General features: G+C 40.3%; 1 protein-coding gene across 1 annotated transcript in view; it reads left to right on the top strand.

The window, feature by feature from the left end:
• Positions 1–3,834: 3,834 nt before the first annotated feature.
• Positions 3,835–24,416, top strand: part of LOC141325540 (filensin) — a 32,140-nt gene continuing 11,558 nt past the window's right edge. The window contains exons 1-4 of the mRNA XM_073834290.1: positions 3,835–4,420; positions 6,212–6,272; positions 9,330–9,425; positions 18,597–18,683. Of these exons, the coding sequence (XP_073690391.1) occupies positions 4,032–4,420; positions 6,212–6,272; positions 9,330–9,425; positions 18,597–18,683 (633 nt within the window). The 5' untranslated portion in view covers positions 3,835–4,031. The remainder of the gene's footprint in view (positions 4,421–6,211; positions 6,273–9,329; positions 9,426–18,596; positions 18,684–24,416) is intronic.

Genomic DNA, 24,416 nt, shown 5'->3' with positions numbered 1-24,416 from the left:
CATTATAATGAATGCATTATAAAAACCTTATAATATGTTATATCATCTCATGAATAATTATAACAACAATTGTCACAAGGACAGACTGAGACGAACGGATCCATTCGCAGCATTTATTAGAAAAGACAAAACAAAACAAACACACACACAGGGGCAGGCAGAAATCGTAGTCAAAACACAGGCAGAAAGGTCGGGGCTGGCAGCGAGAATCAAACATGGGAGGGAGTCCAGGAATCAAACACGGGAAAACAAACACAGGAAGAAACGCTCAGTCCTAGAAATGAGGTGCAGGTGTGAGCGGTAATCAGTGCAGTGAGAAACAAGGAGCAGGTGAATGCAGTGATTAGTGCAGTGGCTTGTGGGGAATGAAGTCCATGATGTGTAGTGCAAGAGTTTATGATGACAGGATGACTCAATTCGTGACAGAGCCCCCCCCCAAGGAGCGGCTTCCAGACGCTCTAACCACATAATGAAACCGGAGGGTGGTGGAGCGGAGGCGGAACAAGGGGAGGGATGGAGGGCCAGGTCCATGTGGGGGTAATGGAGCTATGGACTGAGGCGGGACCGGCGAAGGGAGAAGCCATGGTGGAGGAAGGGTTGGCTCCTCCATGGGGCCGACCGACGGAGGTGGAGCCGTTGGAGCCCGAGGCGGAACCGGAGAGTTGATGGTCCTGGGCGACACAGAGGATCTGGAGGGCCAAGGCGGAACCCAAGGCTCTGGCGACCAAGGCGGAGATGGAGGTCCGGAGGTACACGGTGGAGCAGGAGTGACAGAGGACCGAGGCTGCGCCCGCGGGAGGGAGGAGGTCAACAGAGCCGGTAGGACGGAGCGACGAGGCGCAGCCGGAGGAGTAGAGTCCAGAGGCGAAGTTGGGGCGACGACCGACCAGGGCAGAGCCGGAGGGACGATGGAGCCCGGTGGAGCTGGTGGACCGACGGCAAGAGTTTATGATGACAGCGGAGACGAGGGAGCAGAGAGCCGGGGTGGAGCCGCAGGGTCGGAGGGCTGAGGCGGAGTCCAGGACTCTGAGGCTGGAGGCGATGGTGAGGGATCCTCCAGCCAGGACACCGATGGAGACTGACAGACCCACGGCAACTCCTCTGCACCGAAGGTGGGTTGAAGATGAGCCGAGGGACTGTCAGGAGACAGAGGAGGTGGGACTGGAGCAGTAGGGAGGGTGGGTGGGAAATTAGACAGTCCATACATGGCCTCCGTGGCCAGAACAGGGCAGACAGGAATCTCAGGAAGGCTGGGCGGAACCAGCATAGGCTCTGGACGACTGGACGGAACCAGCATAGGCTCTGGAAGACTGGACGGAACCAGCGGAGGTTCTGGACGGCTGGACAGAACCAGCGGAGGCTCTGGAAGGTCGGGCGGAACCAGCGGAGGCTATGGAAGGCCAGGCGGAACCAGTGGAGGCTCTGGAAGACCGGGCGGAACCAGCGGAGACTCTGGGAGGCCGGGCGGCACCAGCGGAGACTCTGGGAGGCCGGGCGGCACCAGCGGAGACTCTGGAAGGCCGGGCAGCACCAGCGGAGACTCTGGACGGCCGGGCGGAACCAGCGGAGACTCTGGGAGGCTGGACGGAGCCATCTTGGCCGGGGAATCAGGCTTGGCGGCCATCTTGGTCCGGGAACTCAGGAACGGCGTCCATCTTGGCCGGGGACTCAGGAACGGCGGCCATCTTGGCCGGGAACTCAGGAACATCGGCGGCCATCTGGCGTGGCAGCCATCTTGCGTAGTGGCTCTGAGCTGGAGTTTACTGTGGGAACATTGTTGTCCTCTTCTTTGATTCACACAGTGAAAGGAGAGCCACTCATTTGCAGAGCAATGTCAATGTAAATCTGTAAAGTCCAGTTAGGTGAAAACATGGGCATGAGTGAAGCCAATGGCTCTAAGAGTCCTCCATGGAAGAAAATCATCAGGCAAGCCTCATCCATAGTAGACTGATTTGCCAATTCAATAAAGTCCATTGCATACACCTCAACAGACCGCTCATCTTGTTTGAGACGCATGATCTGTACTGTTGAATTCGTGTTGGAACCGGATGACACCATACTAGCTGCTGGATCCTTGTAGTGGCGAAGTCTTCTGTCACAAGGACGGACTGAGACGAGTGGATCCATTCGCAGCATTTATTAGAAAAGACAAAACAAAACAAACACACAGGGGCAAGCAGAAATCGTAGTCAAAACACAGGCAGAAAGGTCGGGGCTGACAGCGAGAATCAAACACGGGAGGGAGTCCAGGAATTAAACAAGGGAAAACAAACACGGGAAGAAACGCTCAGAAATGCAGCCGGGGCAATACAAGACTTCGCGAAGAAGCTGAGTGTAAGAGTGGCTTAAATGCAGTCCTAGAAATGAGGTGCAGGTGTGAGCGGTAATCAGTGCAGTGAGAAACAAGGAGCAGGTGAATGCAGTGATTAGTGTAGTGGCTTGTGGGGAATGAAGTCCATGATGTGTAGTGCAAGAGTTTATGATGACAGGATGACTCAATTCGTGACAACAATTATGATACATTATAATACTTGAGTATTTGAGATTATAACTTTTAAGATTATGATTATTAAAACTCACAGCACATGTTAAATCTACTTAATTTATAATGGACTACTATATCATATTACATTTTTTTTTTTTTTTTTTTTTTTTTTTACATTATATTACATTTTAGTTTGATGGTCCCAGCAAGGGGAAGCAACTTTGCAACTCTGCAAAATTTCAACTAACTCTTCTTAGAGTATTAGTAGACTTAGGTTAAGGTTAGGCTAGGTAGAAGGTTCACATACTAGCAAAGTTACTTATAATCAGTTTGTCTTTTAGGGAACCATCAAAATACAGTGTTAGCATATATTTAGCATACTACTAATAATTACTGCTAGCTGACATGCAGTTGCAGAGTTACTTATCAAAAGCGGTCTAAAGGGTACAATCAAAATAATGAAACTGATAATAAAAAAATGTGTCATATTACACATTCATCTGATATGATACCCGATTTTGAGAAATGTTATTATTATTATGTTATTATTATTATTACTTACAAGTGGTCTTTGTATGCTTTAAGTAAAGTGACATGAGTAACATGGCAAGATATGAGACTGATAATATGTTATAACTATGAGAAGGTAATCATACTCTTAAAAACTATAACCACAAATAAGTACAAAATTATAATACATTAAAACTGTTTTTATGAATACTCATGAGATGATACAACATATTATAAGGTTTTTATAATGCAATGTGCACTCGTTATAATGCCTTAAGAATAGCCTTATAATGTATTATTAATACAGGCTTCATAGAAAGAGTTACCAAAATTTCCCTGTAACCTCTTTAATCCTAACCCTACCCTACCATTACTCCTAAACCTAACCATACCTCAAACCCATTAGCAGCAAATGTAAGTAAATCCACAGTAAATCAAGTTTAGTTTTAGCACATAGTAGTTAAGGCCACCTATAAAGTGTAACCATAAAATCTCTTGAAAGAAAATCATTTGCAATCCTATTTCCATGCACAAAGTGTGATATTCCATGTTTGCCATATAAAGAGGTTTGTCAGTAGGTGCATCAGTGGATGTATTTATGTGGCACTTAACAGTAGTATTGGCAGTGATTACGCCAAGTCGAGAAGTTGCTGTTGTTTCATGTGCTCTGAAACAGCAGGCCCTGCAATTTTTCATTGTCAAACAGATGGCCGTGGAAGTGCATTATTGTGATCACAGACAGAGCTGCTGAGCTGGGAACAAAAGCAGATCTCAAAAGATCATTCAGCACAGCAAAGCCATCGACAATGATGGTGCTTTTGCTGGCCTTGCGCAAAGGACTCCACTGGAAGAATCCATAGAGGACACCATGTGAAACACCATGTTAGCTATTAGTCCCTGTGGCTCAACGGACAGAGTTTAGTCGAGTATGAGACAGCAGAGGGTGAGCACCCTAGTTTTCACACACTAAAGGTGCTGAGGGGCACTAAGCACTAAGCCGAAGATTAGCGGAGGTGTAAACCATCACGCACACGGTATGTTCAAGACCAGTATCCGGCATGAGGTGCGCAAGGAGAAGTATGAGCGCTCCGATGTCTTCGAGGAGCCCAGCAGCCCAGAGGCGGAGACGACTCCAGCCGGCAGGCCCTCGACAGCGGCTGGTCAGGGCTTGGAGGGCCTACAGGAGCTGAACAGCCGCTTGTCGCGTTACATCAACCGGGCGCGCGTGCTAGAGCAACGCAACGCTGTTTTCCGCAAACAGCTGGAGACTCTTCAGCGCATGGAAGAAGCATCAGGACTGGAGGAGGCCTTCATCGAGCAGATCAGCGTCAACAGACAGCGCATCCGGGAACTGCTATTAGACCGAGCCAAGCTGGAGAGGGAGCTCAAAGACGCAGAACGCATGCTGGATGAGTACAACAACAGGTTAGAAAATATCAGAAGCATAAGGCTGTGGTAAATCGCTAATGACTTACTATATAACCAGAGAGCAGGGTGGCCGAAATAATGCAAACATATAGCTATTACACCAAGCATCTATTCAAGCATCTTCTTGCATCAAGCATCTGATGACATAAACATGTAAAGATGATTTTAAGTACCGTTTAGTGCCCGGTTGGCCTGAAATTGATTATATCATATATTAGCATTCCAACATTCCACCCGCAGGATGTTTTGCATTGAGTTAATATTTGGCTGGAATGCTAAGGGGTTAACAGACAACAGCAAAACAATCTGTTTAAATAATGGTAAAGCTAAAAAACAGATGATTTCACAGACACAGGCATAGAACATAAAACTTTTCTGCTTGTGGTAGTTTACAGACTACTAATTGCCTTAAACACTGCATTTCTAAGATTTGATGCCACTAACCTGGCAAACTTTGGCAAATCCTCTAGTTAGTTCTTCCTAAAAGGTGCTCAGTGATGCAATTTAGTCTTACAGAAACTGATGTTCCAGATTGACCAATTAAAAAAGCTGAAGTTATGTAAAGTCAGTCAGCCAGAGCACTTAAAGTTTATAATGTGTAATATGCATCAGATAGTCAAGAAATGGATGGTGGGGTTTAAGTAAGACTTGTTACATTTTATCCAATATTTACCTACTGGAGTAATACAAATAAAAAAGGTAATTGCATTTTTTTTTTTTTTTTTTTTTTTTTTGTCTTTCAATTTGACTTCTCAGAATTGACGAATTGACGTTTTGACAGAATTGACGTTTACATCTCTTGTTTTGTAAACTAACACAATATATACACACAACTGAGTTAGTAATGCAATCTCACACTTGTGACTTTATATCAGGCAGCTTTGACTTTTCTTCTCAGAATTTTGATAAAGTCTGAATTGTGAGATAAAAGATCACAACTACCTTTTTTTTTCATCCCAATAGAAATTTCATGGTTTGGTGTCAAACATTCCTATCACCCAAACCAATATTAGGACTATGGTTAGGACTGAGGTTTGGGATTTACGATATCCTTAATGGCCTATCATTTGTCTCTAATTATAGTGTAGGTAATAGATCTAAAAGTTTGACACATCACTGACATGGATGAACTAGAAAAAGCTCCCAGACAGAAGAAGTGCAGAAGAAATTAGCTTTATTCAGTTATTTGCAGCATCAGTTTCAAACATGCTGTTAGCTTTGGGTTTCTCCAGTGCGACTGTCCTGATGAAAGCTGCTAATTAGTAATGAACTTTTTCACAAGTCAAGGGTATAGTAAATGTGAATTGGTCATGTTTACTTGTATCAAAACTAGGGATGCACCAATACGAATCGGCCGATGATGCTTGTGCGTTTTGTCACGTTGAGCCGTATATACTACACACAGCCGTTGTTCACTGACGAGCTGCGCACATTCACACTGATAATGAACATTGATTTGCACAGCTCGTCGGTAAACAACGGCTGTGTGTAGTATATACGGCTCAACGTGAAATCACGCACCTGATGGCATTTACCGCTGATTACAGAACCGGCTTTACTGACAAAACGCGCAAGTGATCGGCCGATACGGATCGGTGCATCCCTAATCAAAACACCCAAGAAACCATTGAACTACGGTCAAAAGCAATCATAGCAGAGTCCACTGATCGAAGCAACAACAGACCAGATCAATAATCCTCCTATAACTAATGGTTATAAAGAGCCTTGAAATGAAATCCATGAACATACATGATGAACTGCACTTGAAACACTCTCTGTTGTCCACAGATACAGAAATGAATGTGAATATCAAGAGCAGCTGCGGCACACACTGGATCAGCTCAATAAGGTACAAATGAACTCTGACCTGCAATTTCTCAGGCGATTATAAAGCAATAATACACACGAGATGATGCTTTTCAGTAATATAACCACAGGCAAGGGCACATAGACTCAGCACCAGATGGATTGCCACAAACCACCTTAGCAGTGCTAAAAATCTTAACAGACTCAAGTGACTTATCATTCTTTTATGAATCCAATACGGTAAGCTACTCAAGGCCTTTTGTACTGTAAGTTTATACTTTGCATCACGCCTAAGACCAGAAACATACCCTATTCAGGTAAAATCAAATGCTTTTAGCAATGTAACACATTGCATTCTCAGAAAAATCAGAAGAGTTTTTTTTTTGTTTTTTTTAAGAGGGTTTAAGTTTTGAAACTGGTAGCTACCAAGATAATGACAGATTTAATTGCACAGACATTTAAAGGTAACTCTTTCACTCTGTTTTGGGGATTGCTAGCATGATCAGAAATGCATGACCACTTATGAATGACCAAATACTAGGTACTGTATGTTTCTGGTTTAAGATCAACCCTTACCTGTGGTAAAGTCTCTAATGCATACCCTGGAGTGCTTCATTGCTTTCAAAATCCACTTCTGTTTATCTGTTTGAGTGCAATGTAACAGGGCTAACCAGAGTCTGAAAAAAGGAAAATGCACTGTTCACTTATCCAAAGAAGGTCGCTGTCACATGTTTGTTCTGTTGTGTTCCTGTCTGAGTTAGTTCCTCATTTGTTCCCATGGTTTTTGATTAATTGCTACACACCTGTTTCAGTTCTCCCTAATTAACCTTCTAGTATTTAAGTCCTGCGTTATCCCCATTTCCTTTGTCTGCTATTAGATGTTCCCATGTGTGTGATTCTCCTTGCTCTCCTGTATTTTCGTTGTGGATTATATTAAAAGACTGCATTGGAATATTCTTGCTTCGTGCTCTTCCCTTAAGCCACACAACCCGTGACAGAATAGCAGACCATAACAGTATATTTGCGGCGTTTTTCTTCCTTTTGTTTTTGATTTGTTTCTTTTTACCTTCCCTCTCCCGGAATGGATTTGCCAGCTGTCCAACTCCTCTGCCTGGAGCAACAGGACCGTTCGCTGGAGGACCACACTAGGGACTTTTTAGATCTGGCGTGTCTTACACACTTCCCGGATCGCTCGCTCAGTGCTTTCTATCACGCCAGCCTGAGCGAGCCGTGTAAGGCACGCCTACCAGCGAACGGTCCTAGGGAGAATTTCGCCGCCTTCGTGGAGTGGGTGCTGGAGAATAATGGACTGTATTTCTCCATCTGCCCTGTTCAGGAAGACATCTCCAGCCCCACTCCCGATCCAGAGCCCAGCCAGCGTGCATCACCCTGCAGCACGGAGCATAAGCCAGAGCCCACCACAGCCGCAGAGCCAAGATCTGCCACGATTAAAGCGACAGAGGACATCGCGACTGACCAGGTGTGTGAGCCGGCTACGATGTGCATCACCGTGGGAGTTCTTGTGGAGATCGAGGGCTTAGAGGGAAGCCCCACCCACACTCCTAACACTGAGGGTGAGCTGCAACTGCGCTTTGGACGATATCATAAAGAACTATTGGAGATATTCGAAGTGGATTTAATAGACTGGTTTGGGGAGATAATTTCCAACCCTCCTGAGTCCCCGCTGGTTCCATCCAGCCGTCCTGAGTCCCCGCTGGTTCCGTCCAGCCGTCCTGAGTCCCCGCTGGTTCCGTCCAGCCGTCCAGAATCTCCGCCAGTCTCATCCAGTTCTCCTGAATCTCCACTGGTCCCGTCCAGTCTTCCAGAGTCTCCGATAGTTCCGCCCAGCCGTCCAGAATCTCCGCTGGTTCCGTCCAGTTCTCCAATGTCTCCGAAGTTCCCACCTAGCCTCCCTCTCCCGCCTCCACTCAAACCAGCCAGTCCTTCAGCCCTGTCTCTGCTGCCGCCTGTCTGTCCCTCAGCTCACCCTCAGGCTGCGCCATCTAGGAGTGTGGATCCATCTCGGGACTTCCAGGCTCCAGCTCCGTCTAGGCGTGTCGATCCTCAGTCTCTGCCTCCATCCTCCGAGGCCTGGACTCCACCTCGGTCCTCCGACCCTTCGGCTCCGCCTTGGCTCCTGGCTCCCTCATCTCCACCGTGGCCCGTCATCCCACCAGCTCCACCGGGCTCCCTCGTCTCTCCGGCTCCGCCTTGGTCAGTCGTCGACCATCCGCCGCCTCGGGACTCCATTCCTCCAGCTTCACCTTGTCACTCTGTCCCTCCAGCTCTGTCAGGCTCCTCCTTCCCTCCAGCTCCGCCTAAGTCCTCTGTCGCTCCGGCTTCACTGCGGTCTTCCGGAGCCCCATCTCCGCCTCAGTCGCCTGAGCCATCAGCTCCGCCTTGGCCCTCTGGACCCTCTGTGTCACCCTGGCTCTCCGTCTGCTCGGCTCCACCTGGGTCACCTCTGCCAGTAGCTCCGTCTCCATCGCTCGTCCCCAGGGTGTCATCTGCCATCTCTCCACCATGGCTCCTCCCTCCTTCGACTCCGCCCTGGGGCCTCGTCCTGGCTGGTCTCTGGACTACCATCTGGCTCCTCCTGCTTCTGGCTCCTCCCTGGCTCCTTCCTCCATCTACTCCACCCTGGCCTCCTGAACTTTACTCCTTTCCCATTGCCTGCCCTTCGCCTGCCCCACGCCCGCCTCCTGAACCCCCACCCTCCCTCCTCTGTTGGACTCTTTGTCGGCGCGAGGACGCGCCTTTCCGGGAGGGGGCGAAATGTCACATGTTTGTTCTGTTGTGTTCCTGTCTGAGTTAGTTCCTCATTTGTTCCCATGGTTTTTGATTAATTGCTACACACCTGTTTCAGTTCTCCCTAATTAACCTTCTAGTATTTAAGTCCTGCGTTATCCCCATTTCCTTTGTCTGCTATTAGATGTTCCCATGTGTGTGATTCTCCTTGCTCTCCTGTATTTTCGTTGTGGATTATATTAAAAGACTGCATTGGAATATTCTTGCTTCGTGCTCTTCCCTTAAGCCACACAACCCGTGACAGTCGCTTACAGCGACATGATTATGAGTCCATTTGCTCTTGTGTTCACAGGAAGCTGACACAGTGCTATTGAGAAACCTTGAGTATCAAATCCAGCTGCAGTTCCTGCAAGATGATGTCAACGCCACCAAAGAAAGGCACAAAAAGGTAGGAGGCGACCACAACTTCTATTTGCACTTCTATCTTTCTGAGTAGCTTCTCGAAAGCTCTTCTGCGAAATTGTAACATTGAATGACAAACCCACGGTAAATCCACTTACCAAAAGCATTTGACACACATTATGTTTTAAAGCGTACACTTGTGGATGCTTCTTGCATAGGACATCAAATTGAAAGGACGGCAATTTCACTTTTACAAAAGATCACAACTCCCTTGCACAATTGGAGTCAACACAAAGTAAAAAATGCCCCTATTTAACTTTTACTGCATGTTTTTGTTCTTATTTGTAACGATTTATTGCAGCAGTTATTCCAAATAATAATTGGTTCCCAAACTAAAGTGAAAGCCTTTGTTTTCTCATTGAATATCCTCATATTCCTCATTTTCTAATATCTTCTCAGAAATACAGTGAGAGGTGTGTTTTTGTGCTGAGCTTACATTTGTTCATTTAGAGGACAGAATTTGTCTCTGGACCATTTTTTAAATGTGATGTCAGCAGTGTTTTTTTTCTGAGCCGTACAGTGACAGGCCATTGTGTGGCCCTGCATTATGTTTCATCAGCACTGCTGTGCATCACATTCAGTGTCTGAATGCCAGAATTTTCTCATCAACATGTGCGCTATTTCAGAAGCGAGAACAGCCGCCAGAAGCACAAAAACACATCCACACTCTCTTTCCAACACAAACATAGACATTTGACACAGCAGCCAAAATATAGCTTTTGGAATTATTTTTTTTTTAGCAGTGATTGATGTCTTGCTGGTATTATTGTTAAATATAAAAGTATAATTTGGTAGACACAACAACATCTTTGTCAATAATGATTTTCAGTGGCCTCAAATAATGGACACTTAAGACACACTAAAAGGAGTAGTTAACATAAAAAGACAATTAGTTGAAAATGCACTGAAAATGCTCTCAGTCCATCCAAGATGTAGATGAGTTTGTTTGTGAGTGATCAGATTTGAAGAAATGTAGCACTGCATCATTTGCTTGCCAATAGATCCTCTGCACTGAATGGGTGCCGTCAGAATGAGTCCAAACAGCTGATATAAACATCACAATAATCCACAATAATCCATACCACTCCCGTCCATCAAACAAATTCATTATTAAGATGTTTTAACTAACCTACAAACTGTGACGTGTGACATTAGGCTTAACAAGTGAATAGTAAATTTGCAACCCAAGAAAAAAACTGCAATTGTCTTTTTTATAGAGTATTCAAAATAATTTTCAGATAATGTCTAAAGTACTGACCTTATACTTGAAAGAATAGGTGTAATACTACCAAAAAACATGACCCTGTCCCTGAGATTTTGCTATATCTGAAGCAAAATCTCAGATGGCCAGACAGTGATCATCTTTTCTACATCATTAAAATATTGTTTTCTGGGATGTTGTAAGTCTATAGTGGACACAGAGTGTTTTAAAGCTTATCTTAAATGTGTGATATGCTCATAAAATAGTATTCTCACTTGAAGCAAAGTAGAGGCTTGGGCCCAGAAACAGTAATCCTTACGTCACAACTTAACAAGTGGATTTAAACAGGACGTTTGGGTGGAACATAACAGTGCTAATGCTACTTAGAAGTGCAACAAGTACTGTTATAGATTTGCTTCTTCTTCTTCTTCTTCTTCTTCTTCTTCTTCTTCTTCTTCTTCTTCTTCCTATGGCAGCCCTCAGAACCGCTTGCAGGAAAGTTGTGAAATTTGGCACACATATAGAGGACAGTCTCAACATTAACCACAGCAAGCGGTCTCTAACTTTGGAGTCTCTAACTCAAACTCTCTAGCGCCACCACTTGTCCAAATTTGCACTCATGTTTATGCTAATAACTTTTGAACCTTTAAGGAGTAGTTCACTTTAAGAACAAAAATTTACAGATAATGTACTCACCCCCTTGTCATCCAAGATGTTAATTTCTTTCTTTCTTCAGTTGTAAAGAAATTATGTTTTTTGAGGAAAACATTTCAGGATTTCTCTCCATATAATGGACTTCTATGGTGCCCCCAAGTTTGAACTTCCAATATGCAGTTTAAATGCAGCTTCAAAGGGTTCTAAATGATCCCAGCCGAGGAAGAAAGGTCTTATCTAGTGAAACGATTGGTTATTTTCTAAAAACATTTACAATTTATATACTTTTTAATCTCTACACAGAGTACACATAGAGCTAGACAAGATGAGCATTTGAGGTTAAAAAGTATATAAATTGCTAGATAAGACCCTTCTTTCCTCGGGTTGTAATTGTTTAGAGCCATTTGAAGCTGCATTTTGGAAGTTCAAACGCGGGGGCACCATAAAAGTCCACTATATGGAGAGAAATCCTGAAATGTTTATGTCAAAAAAACATAATTTACTTACGACTGAAGAAAGAAAGACATGAACATCTTGGATGACAAAGGGGTGAGTACATTATCTGTAAATTTTTGTTCTGAAAGTGAACTACTCCTTTAAGGCACAAAATCAAAATTCTGGTAACACTTTCTATGAAGCCCCTATTTATAATACATAATAAGGGTATTTCGGTAACACTTTCTATGAAGCCTGTATTTATAATATATTATAAGGGTATTCTTAAGGCGTTATAATAAATTTATAATGCATTATAAAAAACCTTATAATATGTTGTATCGTCTTATGAGTATTCATAAGAACAGTTTTATTGTATTATAATGTTTTACTTATTTGTGGTTATAGCTTTTAAGAGTATGATTACCTCCTCCATAGTTATAACGTATTATAAGTCTCATTTCTTGCCATCTTTCTCATGTCACTTTACTTAAAGCATACAAAGACCACTTATAAGTAATTATAATAATATTTCCCAAAGATCCCTAAGATCAGGCATCAGATCAGATGAATGTGTAATGACATCAGTTTGATTATTTTGATGATACCCTTTAGACAGTTTTTGATAAGTAACTCTGCAACTCCATGTCAGATAGCGGTAATTATTATTAGTAGTATGCAAAATATATGCTAACACTGTATTTTGATAGTTCCCCAAATGACAAACTTATTACAAGTAACTTTGCAAGTACATGAACCTTCTACCTAGCCTAACCTTAACCTAAGTCTACTACTACTTTAAGGAGTGTTAGTTGACATGCAGTTGAAAAGTTGCTTATATTCAGTAGAATAAGGGGACCATCAAAATAAAACATAATATAAATGAAAAGAATAAATGTAATATGATATAGTCCATTATAAATTAGATATATTAAATAGCATCCATTGTGAGTTATAAATAATCATAATCTTAAAAGTTATAACCTCAAATAGTCAAGTATTATAATGTATTATAATTGTTGTTATGAGTATTAATGAGATAATATAACATATTATAAGTTGTATTATAATGCATTATGCATTCATTATAATGCCTTAGAAATACCCTCATAATGTATTATAAATAGGGGCTTCATAGAAAGTGTTACCGGTATTTCTAAGGCATCATAATGAATGCATAATGCGTTATAAAAACCTTATAATATGTTATATCATCTCATGAATAATCATAACAACAATTATAATACATTATAATACTTGAGTATTTGAGGTTATAACTTTTAAGATTATGATTATTTATAACACACAATGGACGCCATATTAAATCTACTTAAATTATAATGGACGTCACTATATCATATTACATTTATTTTTTTTATTTTTTTACATTATATTACGTTTTATTTTTATGGTCCCCTTAGTCTATTTACTATAAGCTTAAACTTTCCAACTACATGTCAACCAGCACTCTAATACTTAGAGTATTAGTAGACTTAGGTTAAGATTAGGCTAGGTAGAAGGTTCACGTGCTTGCAAAGTTACTTATAATATAATATAATATAATAGTTTGTCTTTTGGGAAAACATCAAAATTTAGTGTTTGACTATATTTAGCATACTACTATAATAATTACTGCTAGCTGACATGCAGTTGCAGAGTTACTTATCAAAAGCTGTCTAAAGGGTACTATCAAAATAATCAAACTGATAATACAAATGTGTCATATTACACATTCATCTGATCTGATGCCTGATCTTAGGGTTCTTTGGAAAATATTATTATTATTACTTATAAGTGGTCTTTGTATGCTTTAAGTAAAGTGACATGAGTAACTTGGCAAGATATGAGACTGATAATACATTATAACTATGAGGAGGTAATCATACTCTTAAAAGCTATAACCACAAATAAGTAAAAATTATAATACATTAAAACTGTTCTTATGAATACTCATGAGATGATATAATATATTATAAGGTTTTTCATAATGCATTATGCATTCATTATAAGGCCTTAAGAATACCCTTATAATGTATTATAAATACGGGCTTCATAGAAAGTGTTACCAAAATTATTATTTTTTTCTCTGAATCCTTGCGTCATGCTAAGTCGAATGAATGAAGTTGAAAATTAAAAAATCGTGAGGTTTAGTTTTTGTTTTTTTTCTCTTTTTAATAGTTTGTAAAACCTACTTTTTCGAACTCATCCTAGACAGTTTGTCCGATTTTCACCAAAATTGGCTCAGATCATCTTTAGACCATGCTGTCAAAAAGTTATTGAATTCAAGCTGATTAGTCGAAATGTTCTCGAATAACGCACAAACGAATTCTACGAAAAGCACGCAAAAATGGATATGTGAGGCTATATCTCCGCAATGGTTTGGCGTATTGAGACCAAACTTGGTGGGTGTTATAACAAGACCTGAGGCTATCTGCACAGTTTCGGCACAGTGCCACCTAGTAAACAGGAGATATGAAAAATTGCTATGTTCCCATGTCAGCCATTTTGGGCATCAGACATTTAGAATTTTATAATAAAATGTTATATTTTACGAACACATTGATGTATTGTTTCAAAACTCAGTATGGGTCATCAGCACGTTGCCCTGAAGAAGCCTAAGGAGTTTCGAGTCAGTGCCACCTAGTGGTAATCAAATATTCACATGCTTATAACTTTGGGTGTGGGCAACTTATTTTCACGGGAGTCACCTTTTTAGACTCCTGAATCCTTGAGTCCAGTGATACCAAATATGCCAGGTTTTGCCTTATGGTTTGTGCAATGTTGCATTTTAGTGCTTAAAAAAAATTGCCAATATCTTAGAAACCCACTGTAGGAAATTTGAAAACAGAGTATGCCAGCTTTATAATAATGCCCAATTGCCAAAATTTCGATAGTAAGTGGCAAAAAAATGCAAACAAAGTCAGCCATCTGTCATTTTTTCTCTTCTCATATAGAAATATGTCTATAACTCCAAAACTAAATGAGATATTTTTTATCAAATTTGACACGCGTGTATGGGCACACTCTAAGGACACACAAACAATTTGGTGGGATTGTGCCTCTTGATGGCGTTATAAACAAAATATGTTCAAACAAAATATTAAATTGCCATTGACTAAAATAGAGTATAATGATATAAACTGCTAAATTTTTACCAATGTATTGGTGTACCATTGCAAAACTTTTTTATGTACCATCGTGACCATGACCTGAAAGTATTTAAAACGTTTTGAGACAGTGCCACCTTGTGGTCAAAAGTGATAACCGATTATATTGTATTACTAGAGGTTGTTTTTGTTTTTTCATCCATTTTGACTAAAATCACCTTAAAATGGCTTCAATTACTCATTGCTGTACTTGTTCTGATGCTTCCCTTGCCTAGTGCTTGGTCCCGTAGTTGCTGCTTGCAGCTATATTTATTTATTTATTTTTTGTTTGTTTGTTTGTGTGTGTATTTTATGTTTTCTACTAAACCCTTTCTAAATTAAGCCTCAAAGCTAACAGGCAGAAAGAAAAAAAAACTACCAGATATTGAAAGCACTGATGGAGTCTTACACAAATCTGCTTTTTTAGACTGACTGTTGTCATTATGCACATGATGAATTCAGATCTGTTGTCGTCAGTGTTGTTAATATCCAGTTTATCAGTTGCAGTAGTAATGATGTACTGTAAGCTTCTCAGAAAGAGAGGATAGAAAACTAAAGCTGTTCTTCTGTTAAGGTTTATCATTAAATCACAGATGCTTTTTATGCAGTCATGCATATGCTGTGTCTAAAGGCGCTGGCTCGGTTAATCGTTCACCATTTACAGCCGAGTAAATATCATATATATATGAGAAAACAGTAAGTGAAATGTGTATTTGGATGCAGATCTAGACAACATTGCAAGCTGTGTGTGCTGTCACATCCCCAATGACAAAGACAATTGCTTCGGATCTGAACGTTCAAACTTAGATCCATTGTAATATATTCAGCTTTAATCGTACACTCTCAGAAATAAAGCTACAGAACTGTCACTAGGCTGGTAACATTTCAAAAGGTACACTTTTGTACCTTATTTACCCCTAGAGGGTGCCTATTGGTACCTTTAGGCAGTGTTTCCCAACCCTTGTTCGTGGAGGCACGCTGACACTATATATTTTGCATGTCTTGTCTCAGTAAGTTGATGGGTTGACTCAGTGCTGGGTAGATTACTTGCAAATGGTTAAATGAATGTGTTTATCAGTAGTTGATGCAAAGTTGAAATGTTGAGAAAACAGTGTGTAAATGTCCACAAAACTTGAAGACTTTCTAAATGTATCTATCTAAGTGGTCAGCTATTTTTAGAAGGGATTATTTAAAAGATGAAAATAATAATTAGGGATTAGGGATCCAGATTACATGTAATCAGTTATTATGCAGCACTGATGATAGGGTATCACCCCAGTGTCAAAATCTCAGATGGACTAGGTTTGTAAACACTGAATAGCATGTGGCTTCGCCACTATTTTTGTAGCTGTTACACTTTTTATGGCTAAATTAGAAACTAATTTGTACGAATTTGTACAATCTTATTAATAATTTTCGTGAAGTTTTTCGTACAGTGCTTCCACCCCAATGACTGTATGTTTAGGGGTTCCTGTGGTTCCTCTGCTGACACCTGTGTGAACTTGACTACAGACACTGACCAAAATTATAAATGCAACACTTTTGCTTTTGCCCCCATTTTTTCATGAGCTGAAGTCAAAGATCTAAGACTTTCTGTCAAATATTGTTCACAAATCTGTCTAAATCTGTGTTAGTGAGCACTTCTCCTTTGCAGACATAATCCATCATAATCTAATCATAATCCAATCAAGATGCTGATTAGACAGCATGATTATTGCACAGGTGTGCCTCAGGCTGGGCTGGCCACAATAAAAGGCCACTCTAAAATGTGCAGTTTTACTGTATTGGGGGGATCTAAAAACCAGTAAGTATCTGGTGTGAGCACCATTTGCCTCACGCAGTGCAACACATCCCCTTGGCATAGAGTTGATCAGGTTGTTGATTGTGGCCTGTGGAGTGTTGGTCCACTCCTCTTCAATGGCTGTTTGAAGTTGCTGGATATTGGCAGGAACTTCCATCCCAAACATGCTCAATGGGTGACATATCCGGTGAGTATGCTGGCCATACAAGAACTGGGATGTTTTTAGCTCCCAGGAATTGTGTACAGATCCTTGCAACATGGGGCCATGCATTATCATGCTACAACATGAGGTGATGGTCGTGGATGAATGGCACAACAATGGGCCTCAGGATCTCATTACGGTATCTCTGTGCATTCAAAATGCCAATAAAATGCACCTGTATTCATTGTCTATAACATACGCCTGCCCATACCATAACATCCACGCCACCATGAGCCCCTCGATCCACAACGTTGACATTAGCAAACCACTCACCCACACAACGCCATACACATCTACCATCTGCCCTGTACAGTGAAAACTGGGATTCATCCATGAAGAGAACACCTCTCCAAAGTGCCAGACACTATCAAATGTGAGCATTTGCTCACTCAAGTCCATTACGACGACGAACTGCAGTCAGGCTGAGACCCCGATGAGGACGATGAGCATGCAGATGCTCAGCTTCCCTGAGACAGATTCTGACCGTTTGTGCAGAAATTCTTTGGTTATGCAAACTGATTTTTGCAGCAGCTGTCCGGGCGGCTGGTCTCAGACGATTGGATAGTACACCCAAAAATGGATGGGCACCAAACCTTTGAAAGTAAAAAAAAAACAAACATTCACAGACAAATCCAAATTACACCCTGCGGCTCGTGACGATACATTGATGTCATAAGACACAACAACAGTGTTTATATTATTTTTTACCTTTGATATACAGCCATGTCCAACAACTGTCCCTAGTGCGTGCTCAGCATCCGGCTCGTTACATGTGTACGTGCTCTGGCGTAGTATATGCAAACACTGGAAGCGATCTGTCGCGTGTATATGACACTCATTGTTTACACAGTGCACAGAGATTGTGTGTATAGCGGCTATTCAAAATGGTAATTACTTGCGCTTATCCTGATTGTTCAAACTGATTTAAAGTTAAAAGATTGCGTTTGCTTGCGAGACTGAGTCCTCATCCGGGACTGTTGACTGTTCACCGATTTCTCCTGCCGGCATTTGCGCGTACACATGTAACGAGCTGGATGCTGAGCTGAGATGGACATTGCTGTGTATCAAAGGTAAAAAAAATTATATAAATACTGTTCAGTTTCTCGCAAAAAACGAGATTTTGCACGCTCCCTTAAAACATGCGACATCTGTGGCATTGTACTGTTTGTTAAAACTGCACATTTTAGAGTGGCCTTTTATTGTGGCCAGCCTAAAGCACACCTGTGCAATAATCATGCTGTCTAATCAGCATCTTGATATGCCACACCTGTGAGGTGTATGGATTTGTGACCAATATTTGACAGAAAAAGGCCTTTTGTGGACATAGAAAAAGTCTTAGATCCTTGAGTTTAGCTCATGAAAAATGGGGGCAAATACAAAAGTGTTGCATTTATAATTTTGGTCAGTGTATATAACTAATTTCTCTATAAAAAATTAGCAAAGTCGTTCTCAACTGGTTTTGAGATCCTGTCAGGACAGAACTGCTGATCTAGCATTATCTTAGAAGACACTTCAGTCAAATGTAGTTTATATAGTTATTGATATATAAAACCATCTACTAGCGCATATCATTTTATTATTACTTTTTGTTTCCACAATTGCAGTGAAGCAAGGGATACATGGTCTCCTCTGTAATGAAATTTACCTTTCAACAGTCTCTGGTGCTCATCATGTCCACCTCCATTGATTCCTGTCTCTTGTGTTTGTTTTCTCCACAGAACCTTGCTGAAATCCAGACGTATCTTAACATCCTGCACCAGATCAACCAGACTATTCCCTTCATGGCAAGCACGTCTGTCGCAGAGGTAGGGTGACCTTGTGGCTCACAGTGCCTTGGGCCCTTGCTGACTCTCTGGGTGTCACATGCAATAAGAATTATGCGGCGGCGGTGCCAGGGAAATTAGCGCAACACTCAGAATGTGCCCTGAGTGATCAGTCTCCCTGAGCAATGACACCCTTTATCTTCCTGGATCGCCGCTCTTGTGTGCTTTACAGCAGCAGGGCTTCTCACACCCTTCTTCACAAACACACTGTATGAAGTGTATACTTCACATTTGTACTTCAGGGACCTGAAAGAAAGATCAGCTATTAGCAGTCTGCAAATATGGAAAATTCAAGGTGCATTCCTAATACATGATATGCAATTCAATTTAATTGCAGCAGTTGAGATGTAAACATATACACTGGAATTAAATAGATGTTTGTTTGCTATATATATATTAGGGGTGTGCAAAGCAGCCGGTATTTGTATCTGTATTTGTATTTGTTGAGGGGGTAAAAGTATTTGTATTTGTATTTGTATTCGAGTAAAATTCAAAATAGGCGTAAAAAATAATGAGTGACGGGAAGCTATGCTAAGGTTAACTATCCTATAGCCTACATCTTGCTGTCTGCAAAAGACAGCAAGAACTTAAACGTACCATATAAGGGGCCGTTCACATGTCGCGCCTAAAAACGTGTGGAAAACACTAGGTGTGCCACTTTCTCCAACTTTCCAAAGCGCTCTGCAGCTTGCGCTTCCATGGTGTCTGCTGTTGCTAAGCAACCATTACCTGCGCTCTCCCTGAAGATGCGGAAGTTTCAACAAAGGATAAATGGATTTCCAAAACTAAAAATCGCTTGCAGTAGCTCAGCTACTAAAAACTGTTATCCCTGTAACAGCTATGATCGGCTGTTCCTTCATCTTGGTTAAGCTTTTAATGTTTTTCGTGAAAGGAAGAAGCTGATTAGTTGGTTCTTGTCACATGACCCGCGGTGCGCTCACGGCATTCTGAAAAGTTGAGATGTTTTTATCTCGATGCGGTGCGAACACGCCTGGAAAAAACGAGTGCGTCGTGACCGTGTCGCTACCATTATGAGCGCGCATACCCGCGTCTACATTTGAAATAACGAACTTGAGCGTGCAAAAGACGCTACATGTGAACGGACCCTAATGGAATAATCTCCCGATCAAACTCCCCTACCCGAAAGTTATAAACTCCCTCCGGAACCCAGTTAAGGTACAAAAATCTATTCAACAAAAATAGTGATGCAGTGAAGTCTTTTTTCGCTCAGCCGAGTCTTCTCTGTTGCTGTGTGGAGCACCCTGTGTCAGTCACCTCTTTTACCCCTCACCCCCCGACTCCTGAATGTCACTCACTCTTGCGGGCATGCACTGCGGTCTCATGAGGAAACGCAGCTTTTTGATATAAAGTTTTTCTTGTTCCCGAATACAAATATTTTTTAAAGTATTTGTTCGAAATAAGTATTTGTAAAAAACACGCTATTTGTGCCTTTCCGAATACCGTATTCGGGTTCGGCTCCACCCCTAATATATATATACAGTACGGACCAAAAGTTTGGACACACCTTCTCATTCAAATGAATGAGAAGGTGCGTCCAAACTTTTGGTCTGTACTGTATATTTTTCTGTTTATTAAAGTTTTTCCTCTACATTTGTGCAGTTTTCAGTGGGTTAGTGATATTTTTTAAATATATATAAATTAATAAATAATTGTTTTTTAAATGGTTTTTTATACAAAACCTGTTTTTTATGTAAAATTCACTTTATAAAACACCCACATTTCTAACTTTAATTCATGGGGATAACATGGATAATTTCACATGGTTTAGTGTAAGATTTTTGCCCATCTTTTGGAAAATCCAGTTTTAAAAGTAAAAAAAAAAAAACTACAAATAAGTTTTACCAGTAGGTGGCTGCAGAGCTCCACTATTTGCTATTTTTTTTTTTTTTTTTCTTTTTTTTTTTCTCAGTTGAATTCATATCTACAGTACAGACCAAAAGTTTGGACACACCTGAATGAGAAGGTGTGTCCAAACTTTTGGTCTGTACTGTATATATATATATATATATATATATTATATATACAATTTTTTTTTTTTTTTTGGAGGTATCATTTACATATGTTGCACAGATGATGTGGAGTGCTTTATGAAATATAAAACTATAACGATAACTATATTAGCATCCACACCATGCATGATAACATTTTAAGCAGTTTTAAAGAAGTTTAGTTGTCTGCCACAACATGCTTAGTCTCTTTACAGAAAAGATTCTGATTGGCTGTCAATGTTTTTTATTAACATTATTCCGCTGTGTGTGCGGACTGGGAGTCATTCTGAAAGTGATTCCAGTGAAATCGTTCCTCGTGTCATTATCATTATTTTCTTACAGTTAGAGCAATTTTTAAAACCTGTTTTATTGTTACCTTAGGCTAGTTGTGTTCCTTGCTGTGAATGGGCCTTAAAGGGATAGTTCACGCAAAAGCGAAAATCATGTCGTTGATTACTCACTCTCATGTGGTTCCAAACCCGTAAGACCTTCATTCACCTTCAAAACACAAAATTAAGATAATTTTGATGAAATCCAAGAGCTTTCTGACCTTCCATACACTGCTTCACAGAGCCATAGAAGAACCTTTTTTGTTTAAATGGTTCTATAAAGAACCTTTAATATCTGAAGAACCTTTCTGTTTCACAAAAGGTTGTTTGTGGCAAAAAAAAAGGTTATTCAGATTATAAGAAAGAGATGGTTCTTTAAAGAACCTTTGTCTGAATGGTTCTTTGTGGAACCAAAAATGGTACTTCTATGGCATCGCTGTGAAGATCCTTTTAAAGCACCTTTATTTTTAAGAGTGAAGACAGCAAGGATCCTACCACGTTCAAGGCCCAGAAAGGTATTAAAGACATTGATAACGTAGTCTGTGTGACATTAGTGGTTCAATTGTAATTTTATGAAGCTACGAGAATACTTTTTGTGTTAAAAAAAATAAAAATAAAAAAAATAACAACTTTATTTAACAATTATTCTCCTCTGCATCACCCTAGCGCCATTTTGGAAAGTATCACAATGCATGTGTCAAGCTTTGTTTATGTTTAGAGGATTCATAAAATTATGATTGAACCATTGATGTCACATAGACTATTTTGTCGATGTTCTTGGTACCTTTCTGGGCCTTAAAAGGTTACAGCACCCCAAAATAAAAATTGTGCCATTAATCATTTACCCCCATGTCCTTCCAAACCTGTAAAAGCTTCATTCATCTTCAGAACACAATTTAAGATATTTTGGATATTTAGGCTTGTGACTGTCCCACTGACTGCCAAGTTAATAACACTGTCAAGGCCCAGAAAAGTATGAAAGGCATCATCAATATAGTCAATTTGCCATCAGTGGTTCAATCTGAATTATATGAAGAGACAAGAACACATTTTGTGTGTAAATAAAACAAAATAGTGACTTTATTCAACTTTTTCTTCTTCTCCGTGACACTTCCTGCAAGTGTGTTCATGAGTTCACGAGCAGACCAAGGCACATGCATACAGACGAAACACCTCAGATGACGCACGATGCATGCACCATGACCTGCTAATGTAGAGGCCAGTGTACAGACAGAGAACCCGGAAGGCACTGTGTGCATGATCTGAGGTGCCCTGGTCTATATACGCATGAGACGTGGTCTGTTCGTGAATTCACAAACGGGGTTGCAGGAAGGGTTACAGAAAAGAAGAAAAAAGTTGAATAAAGTCGATATTCTGTTTTGACACTGTTATTTACTTGGCAGTCAATGGGACAGTTACAAGCCTCCTGGTTTTTATCCAAAATATCTTAAATTGTATTAATGGCAAAATTTTTATTTTGGGGTGGAGTAACCCTTTAATCTTGGAAGGACCCTTGTTGTCTATGGAGGGTCAGAGAGCTCTTGGATCTCATCAAAAATATCTTAATTTGTGTTCCGAAGGGATGCCCAACCCTGTTCCTGCAGATCTACCTTCCTGCAGAGTTTAGTTCCAACTGTGATCAAACACACCTGTCCATAATTATCAAGTGCTCCTTTAGATCCTAATTATTTGGTTCAGGTGTGTTTGAGTAGGGTTGGAGCTGAACTCTGCTGGAAGGTAGATCTCCAGGAACAGGGTTGGGCATCCCTGTCTTAAGGGTTTGGGACAACATGAGGGTGAGTAATTAATGACACAATTTTTATTTTTGAGTGAACTATCCCTTTAATACTTCGTTCAAAATTTCTAACACTTAGTAATAGCAAAAATTCTAACATTTAGGCCCGGTTTCACAGACAGGGTTTAGACTAAGCCAGGATTAGGCCATAGTTCAATTAAGACAGTTATGATTTTTTTTATGAACTTCCTTAGAAAAAAAAAAAAAAAAACATTACTGGTGTGCATCTTGAGACAAAACAAAGGCACTGATATATTTTAAAATCAGTCAGGGCAAGGGAAAGAGCTCAGATTTACATTTTAATCTAGGACTATGCTTAAGCCTTGTATGTGAAACGGGCAATACACTGCAAAAAATGCTTTTCTTACTTAGATTGTTTTGTACGGTGCCCGCCAGGGGACACCTTCGGTTCACTTATGTTTGTCGTGGCCACGAGATATTAATTCGTGGCCACGAGATATTAATTCGTGGCCACGACATATTAATTCGTGGGAACGTAATATTATGTCGTGGCCACAAGATCATTTTGTCGAGGTAACGACATCCTTATGTGATGATGAGGGAACGAGATCCATTTCTGGTGGCCACGACTTCTTATGTTGAGGAAACAACATGCATTTCTCGAGGCCACGAGTTTAATACATAAACAAACCTACGTGACCATAGTAACCCAGGATTATCAGAGATAGGTTTTTTCATATTTTATTTTTAATTAAGAAATTATTATATAAATTGTTACAGAAATTAATACAATATTAAATTATTATATTAACAATGGGCGAAGCTGTATATGCCAGTGCTGTCTGTGTGCGATGTAGACTATATAGACCTATATTAAAAAGTTTATCATGAATAAATATTACATAAAGTACATCAAATAAAATAGTCCTACAGGAAACATTTTATGCATCTCAGAGTCTTGTCCATTAACTGATCCTCCTCTTTCCGTAATATTTTTATTATTCGTTTATATTCGTTATTTTCCCCTTCATTTCGATCTCCTTAACGTTCTGAATGTAGGTTCTATGACTGGGATTTTTACAGTTCAAAGGCTGAATTTAACATATACTGTATTTTATTTAGTCTAATTAATAGACAAATATAGTGTTTCAGTGAAGAGTGAATTATTCACGTAGTTTCATTTTGAAATCATTTATCGTCACACAGTAAAATAGGCCTACATTCCTTCTATTAACTGATCGTCTTTTTTCTGTATTTGTTATTATCGTCATCATTATTATAATTATTATTAATTATTATAATTAGCCTATTATTGTAGGCCTATATATTTTTTTTATTTTCGTTTATATTCGTTTTCCCCTTCATTTTCATCTCTTTACTTAATGTATATGGAAATGATACTGTAAATGCTTGACATGCTATGACTGATTTTGACTGGAATGTAGTTTAAAGGTTGGATTGAACATATTTTTATTTTGTTTCATCTAATAGACTAGACTATATAATACTGTTCACTGACGAATGAATCATTCACGTAGTGAAACGAATATAAATGAAAATAAAAATATATACAATAATAATAATAATAATGATGACGATAATAATAATAATACAAATACGG

The sequence above is a fragment of the Garra rufa genome, chromosome 2 (genome assembly GCF_049309525.1).
Source record: "Garra rufa chromosome 2, GarRuf1.0, whole genome shotgun sequence".
Classification (NCBI taxonomy): Eukaryota; Metazoa; Chordata; class Actinopteri; order Cypriniformes; family Cyprinidae; genus Garra; species Garra rufa.
The sequence above is the reverse complement of the archived record's forward strand: the minus strand, read 5'-3'. Positions and strand labels throughout refer to the sequence as shown.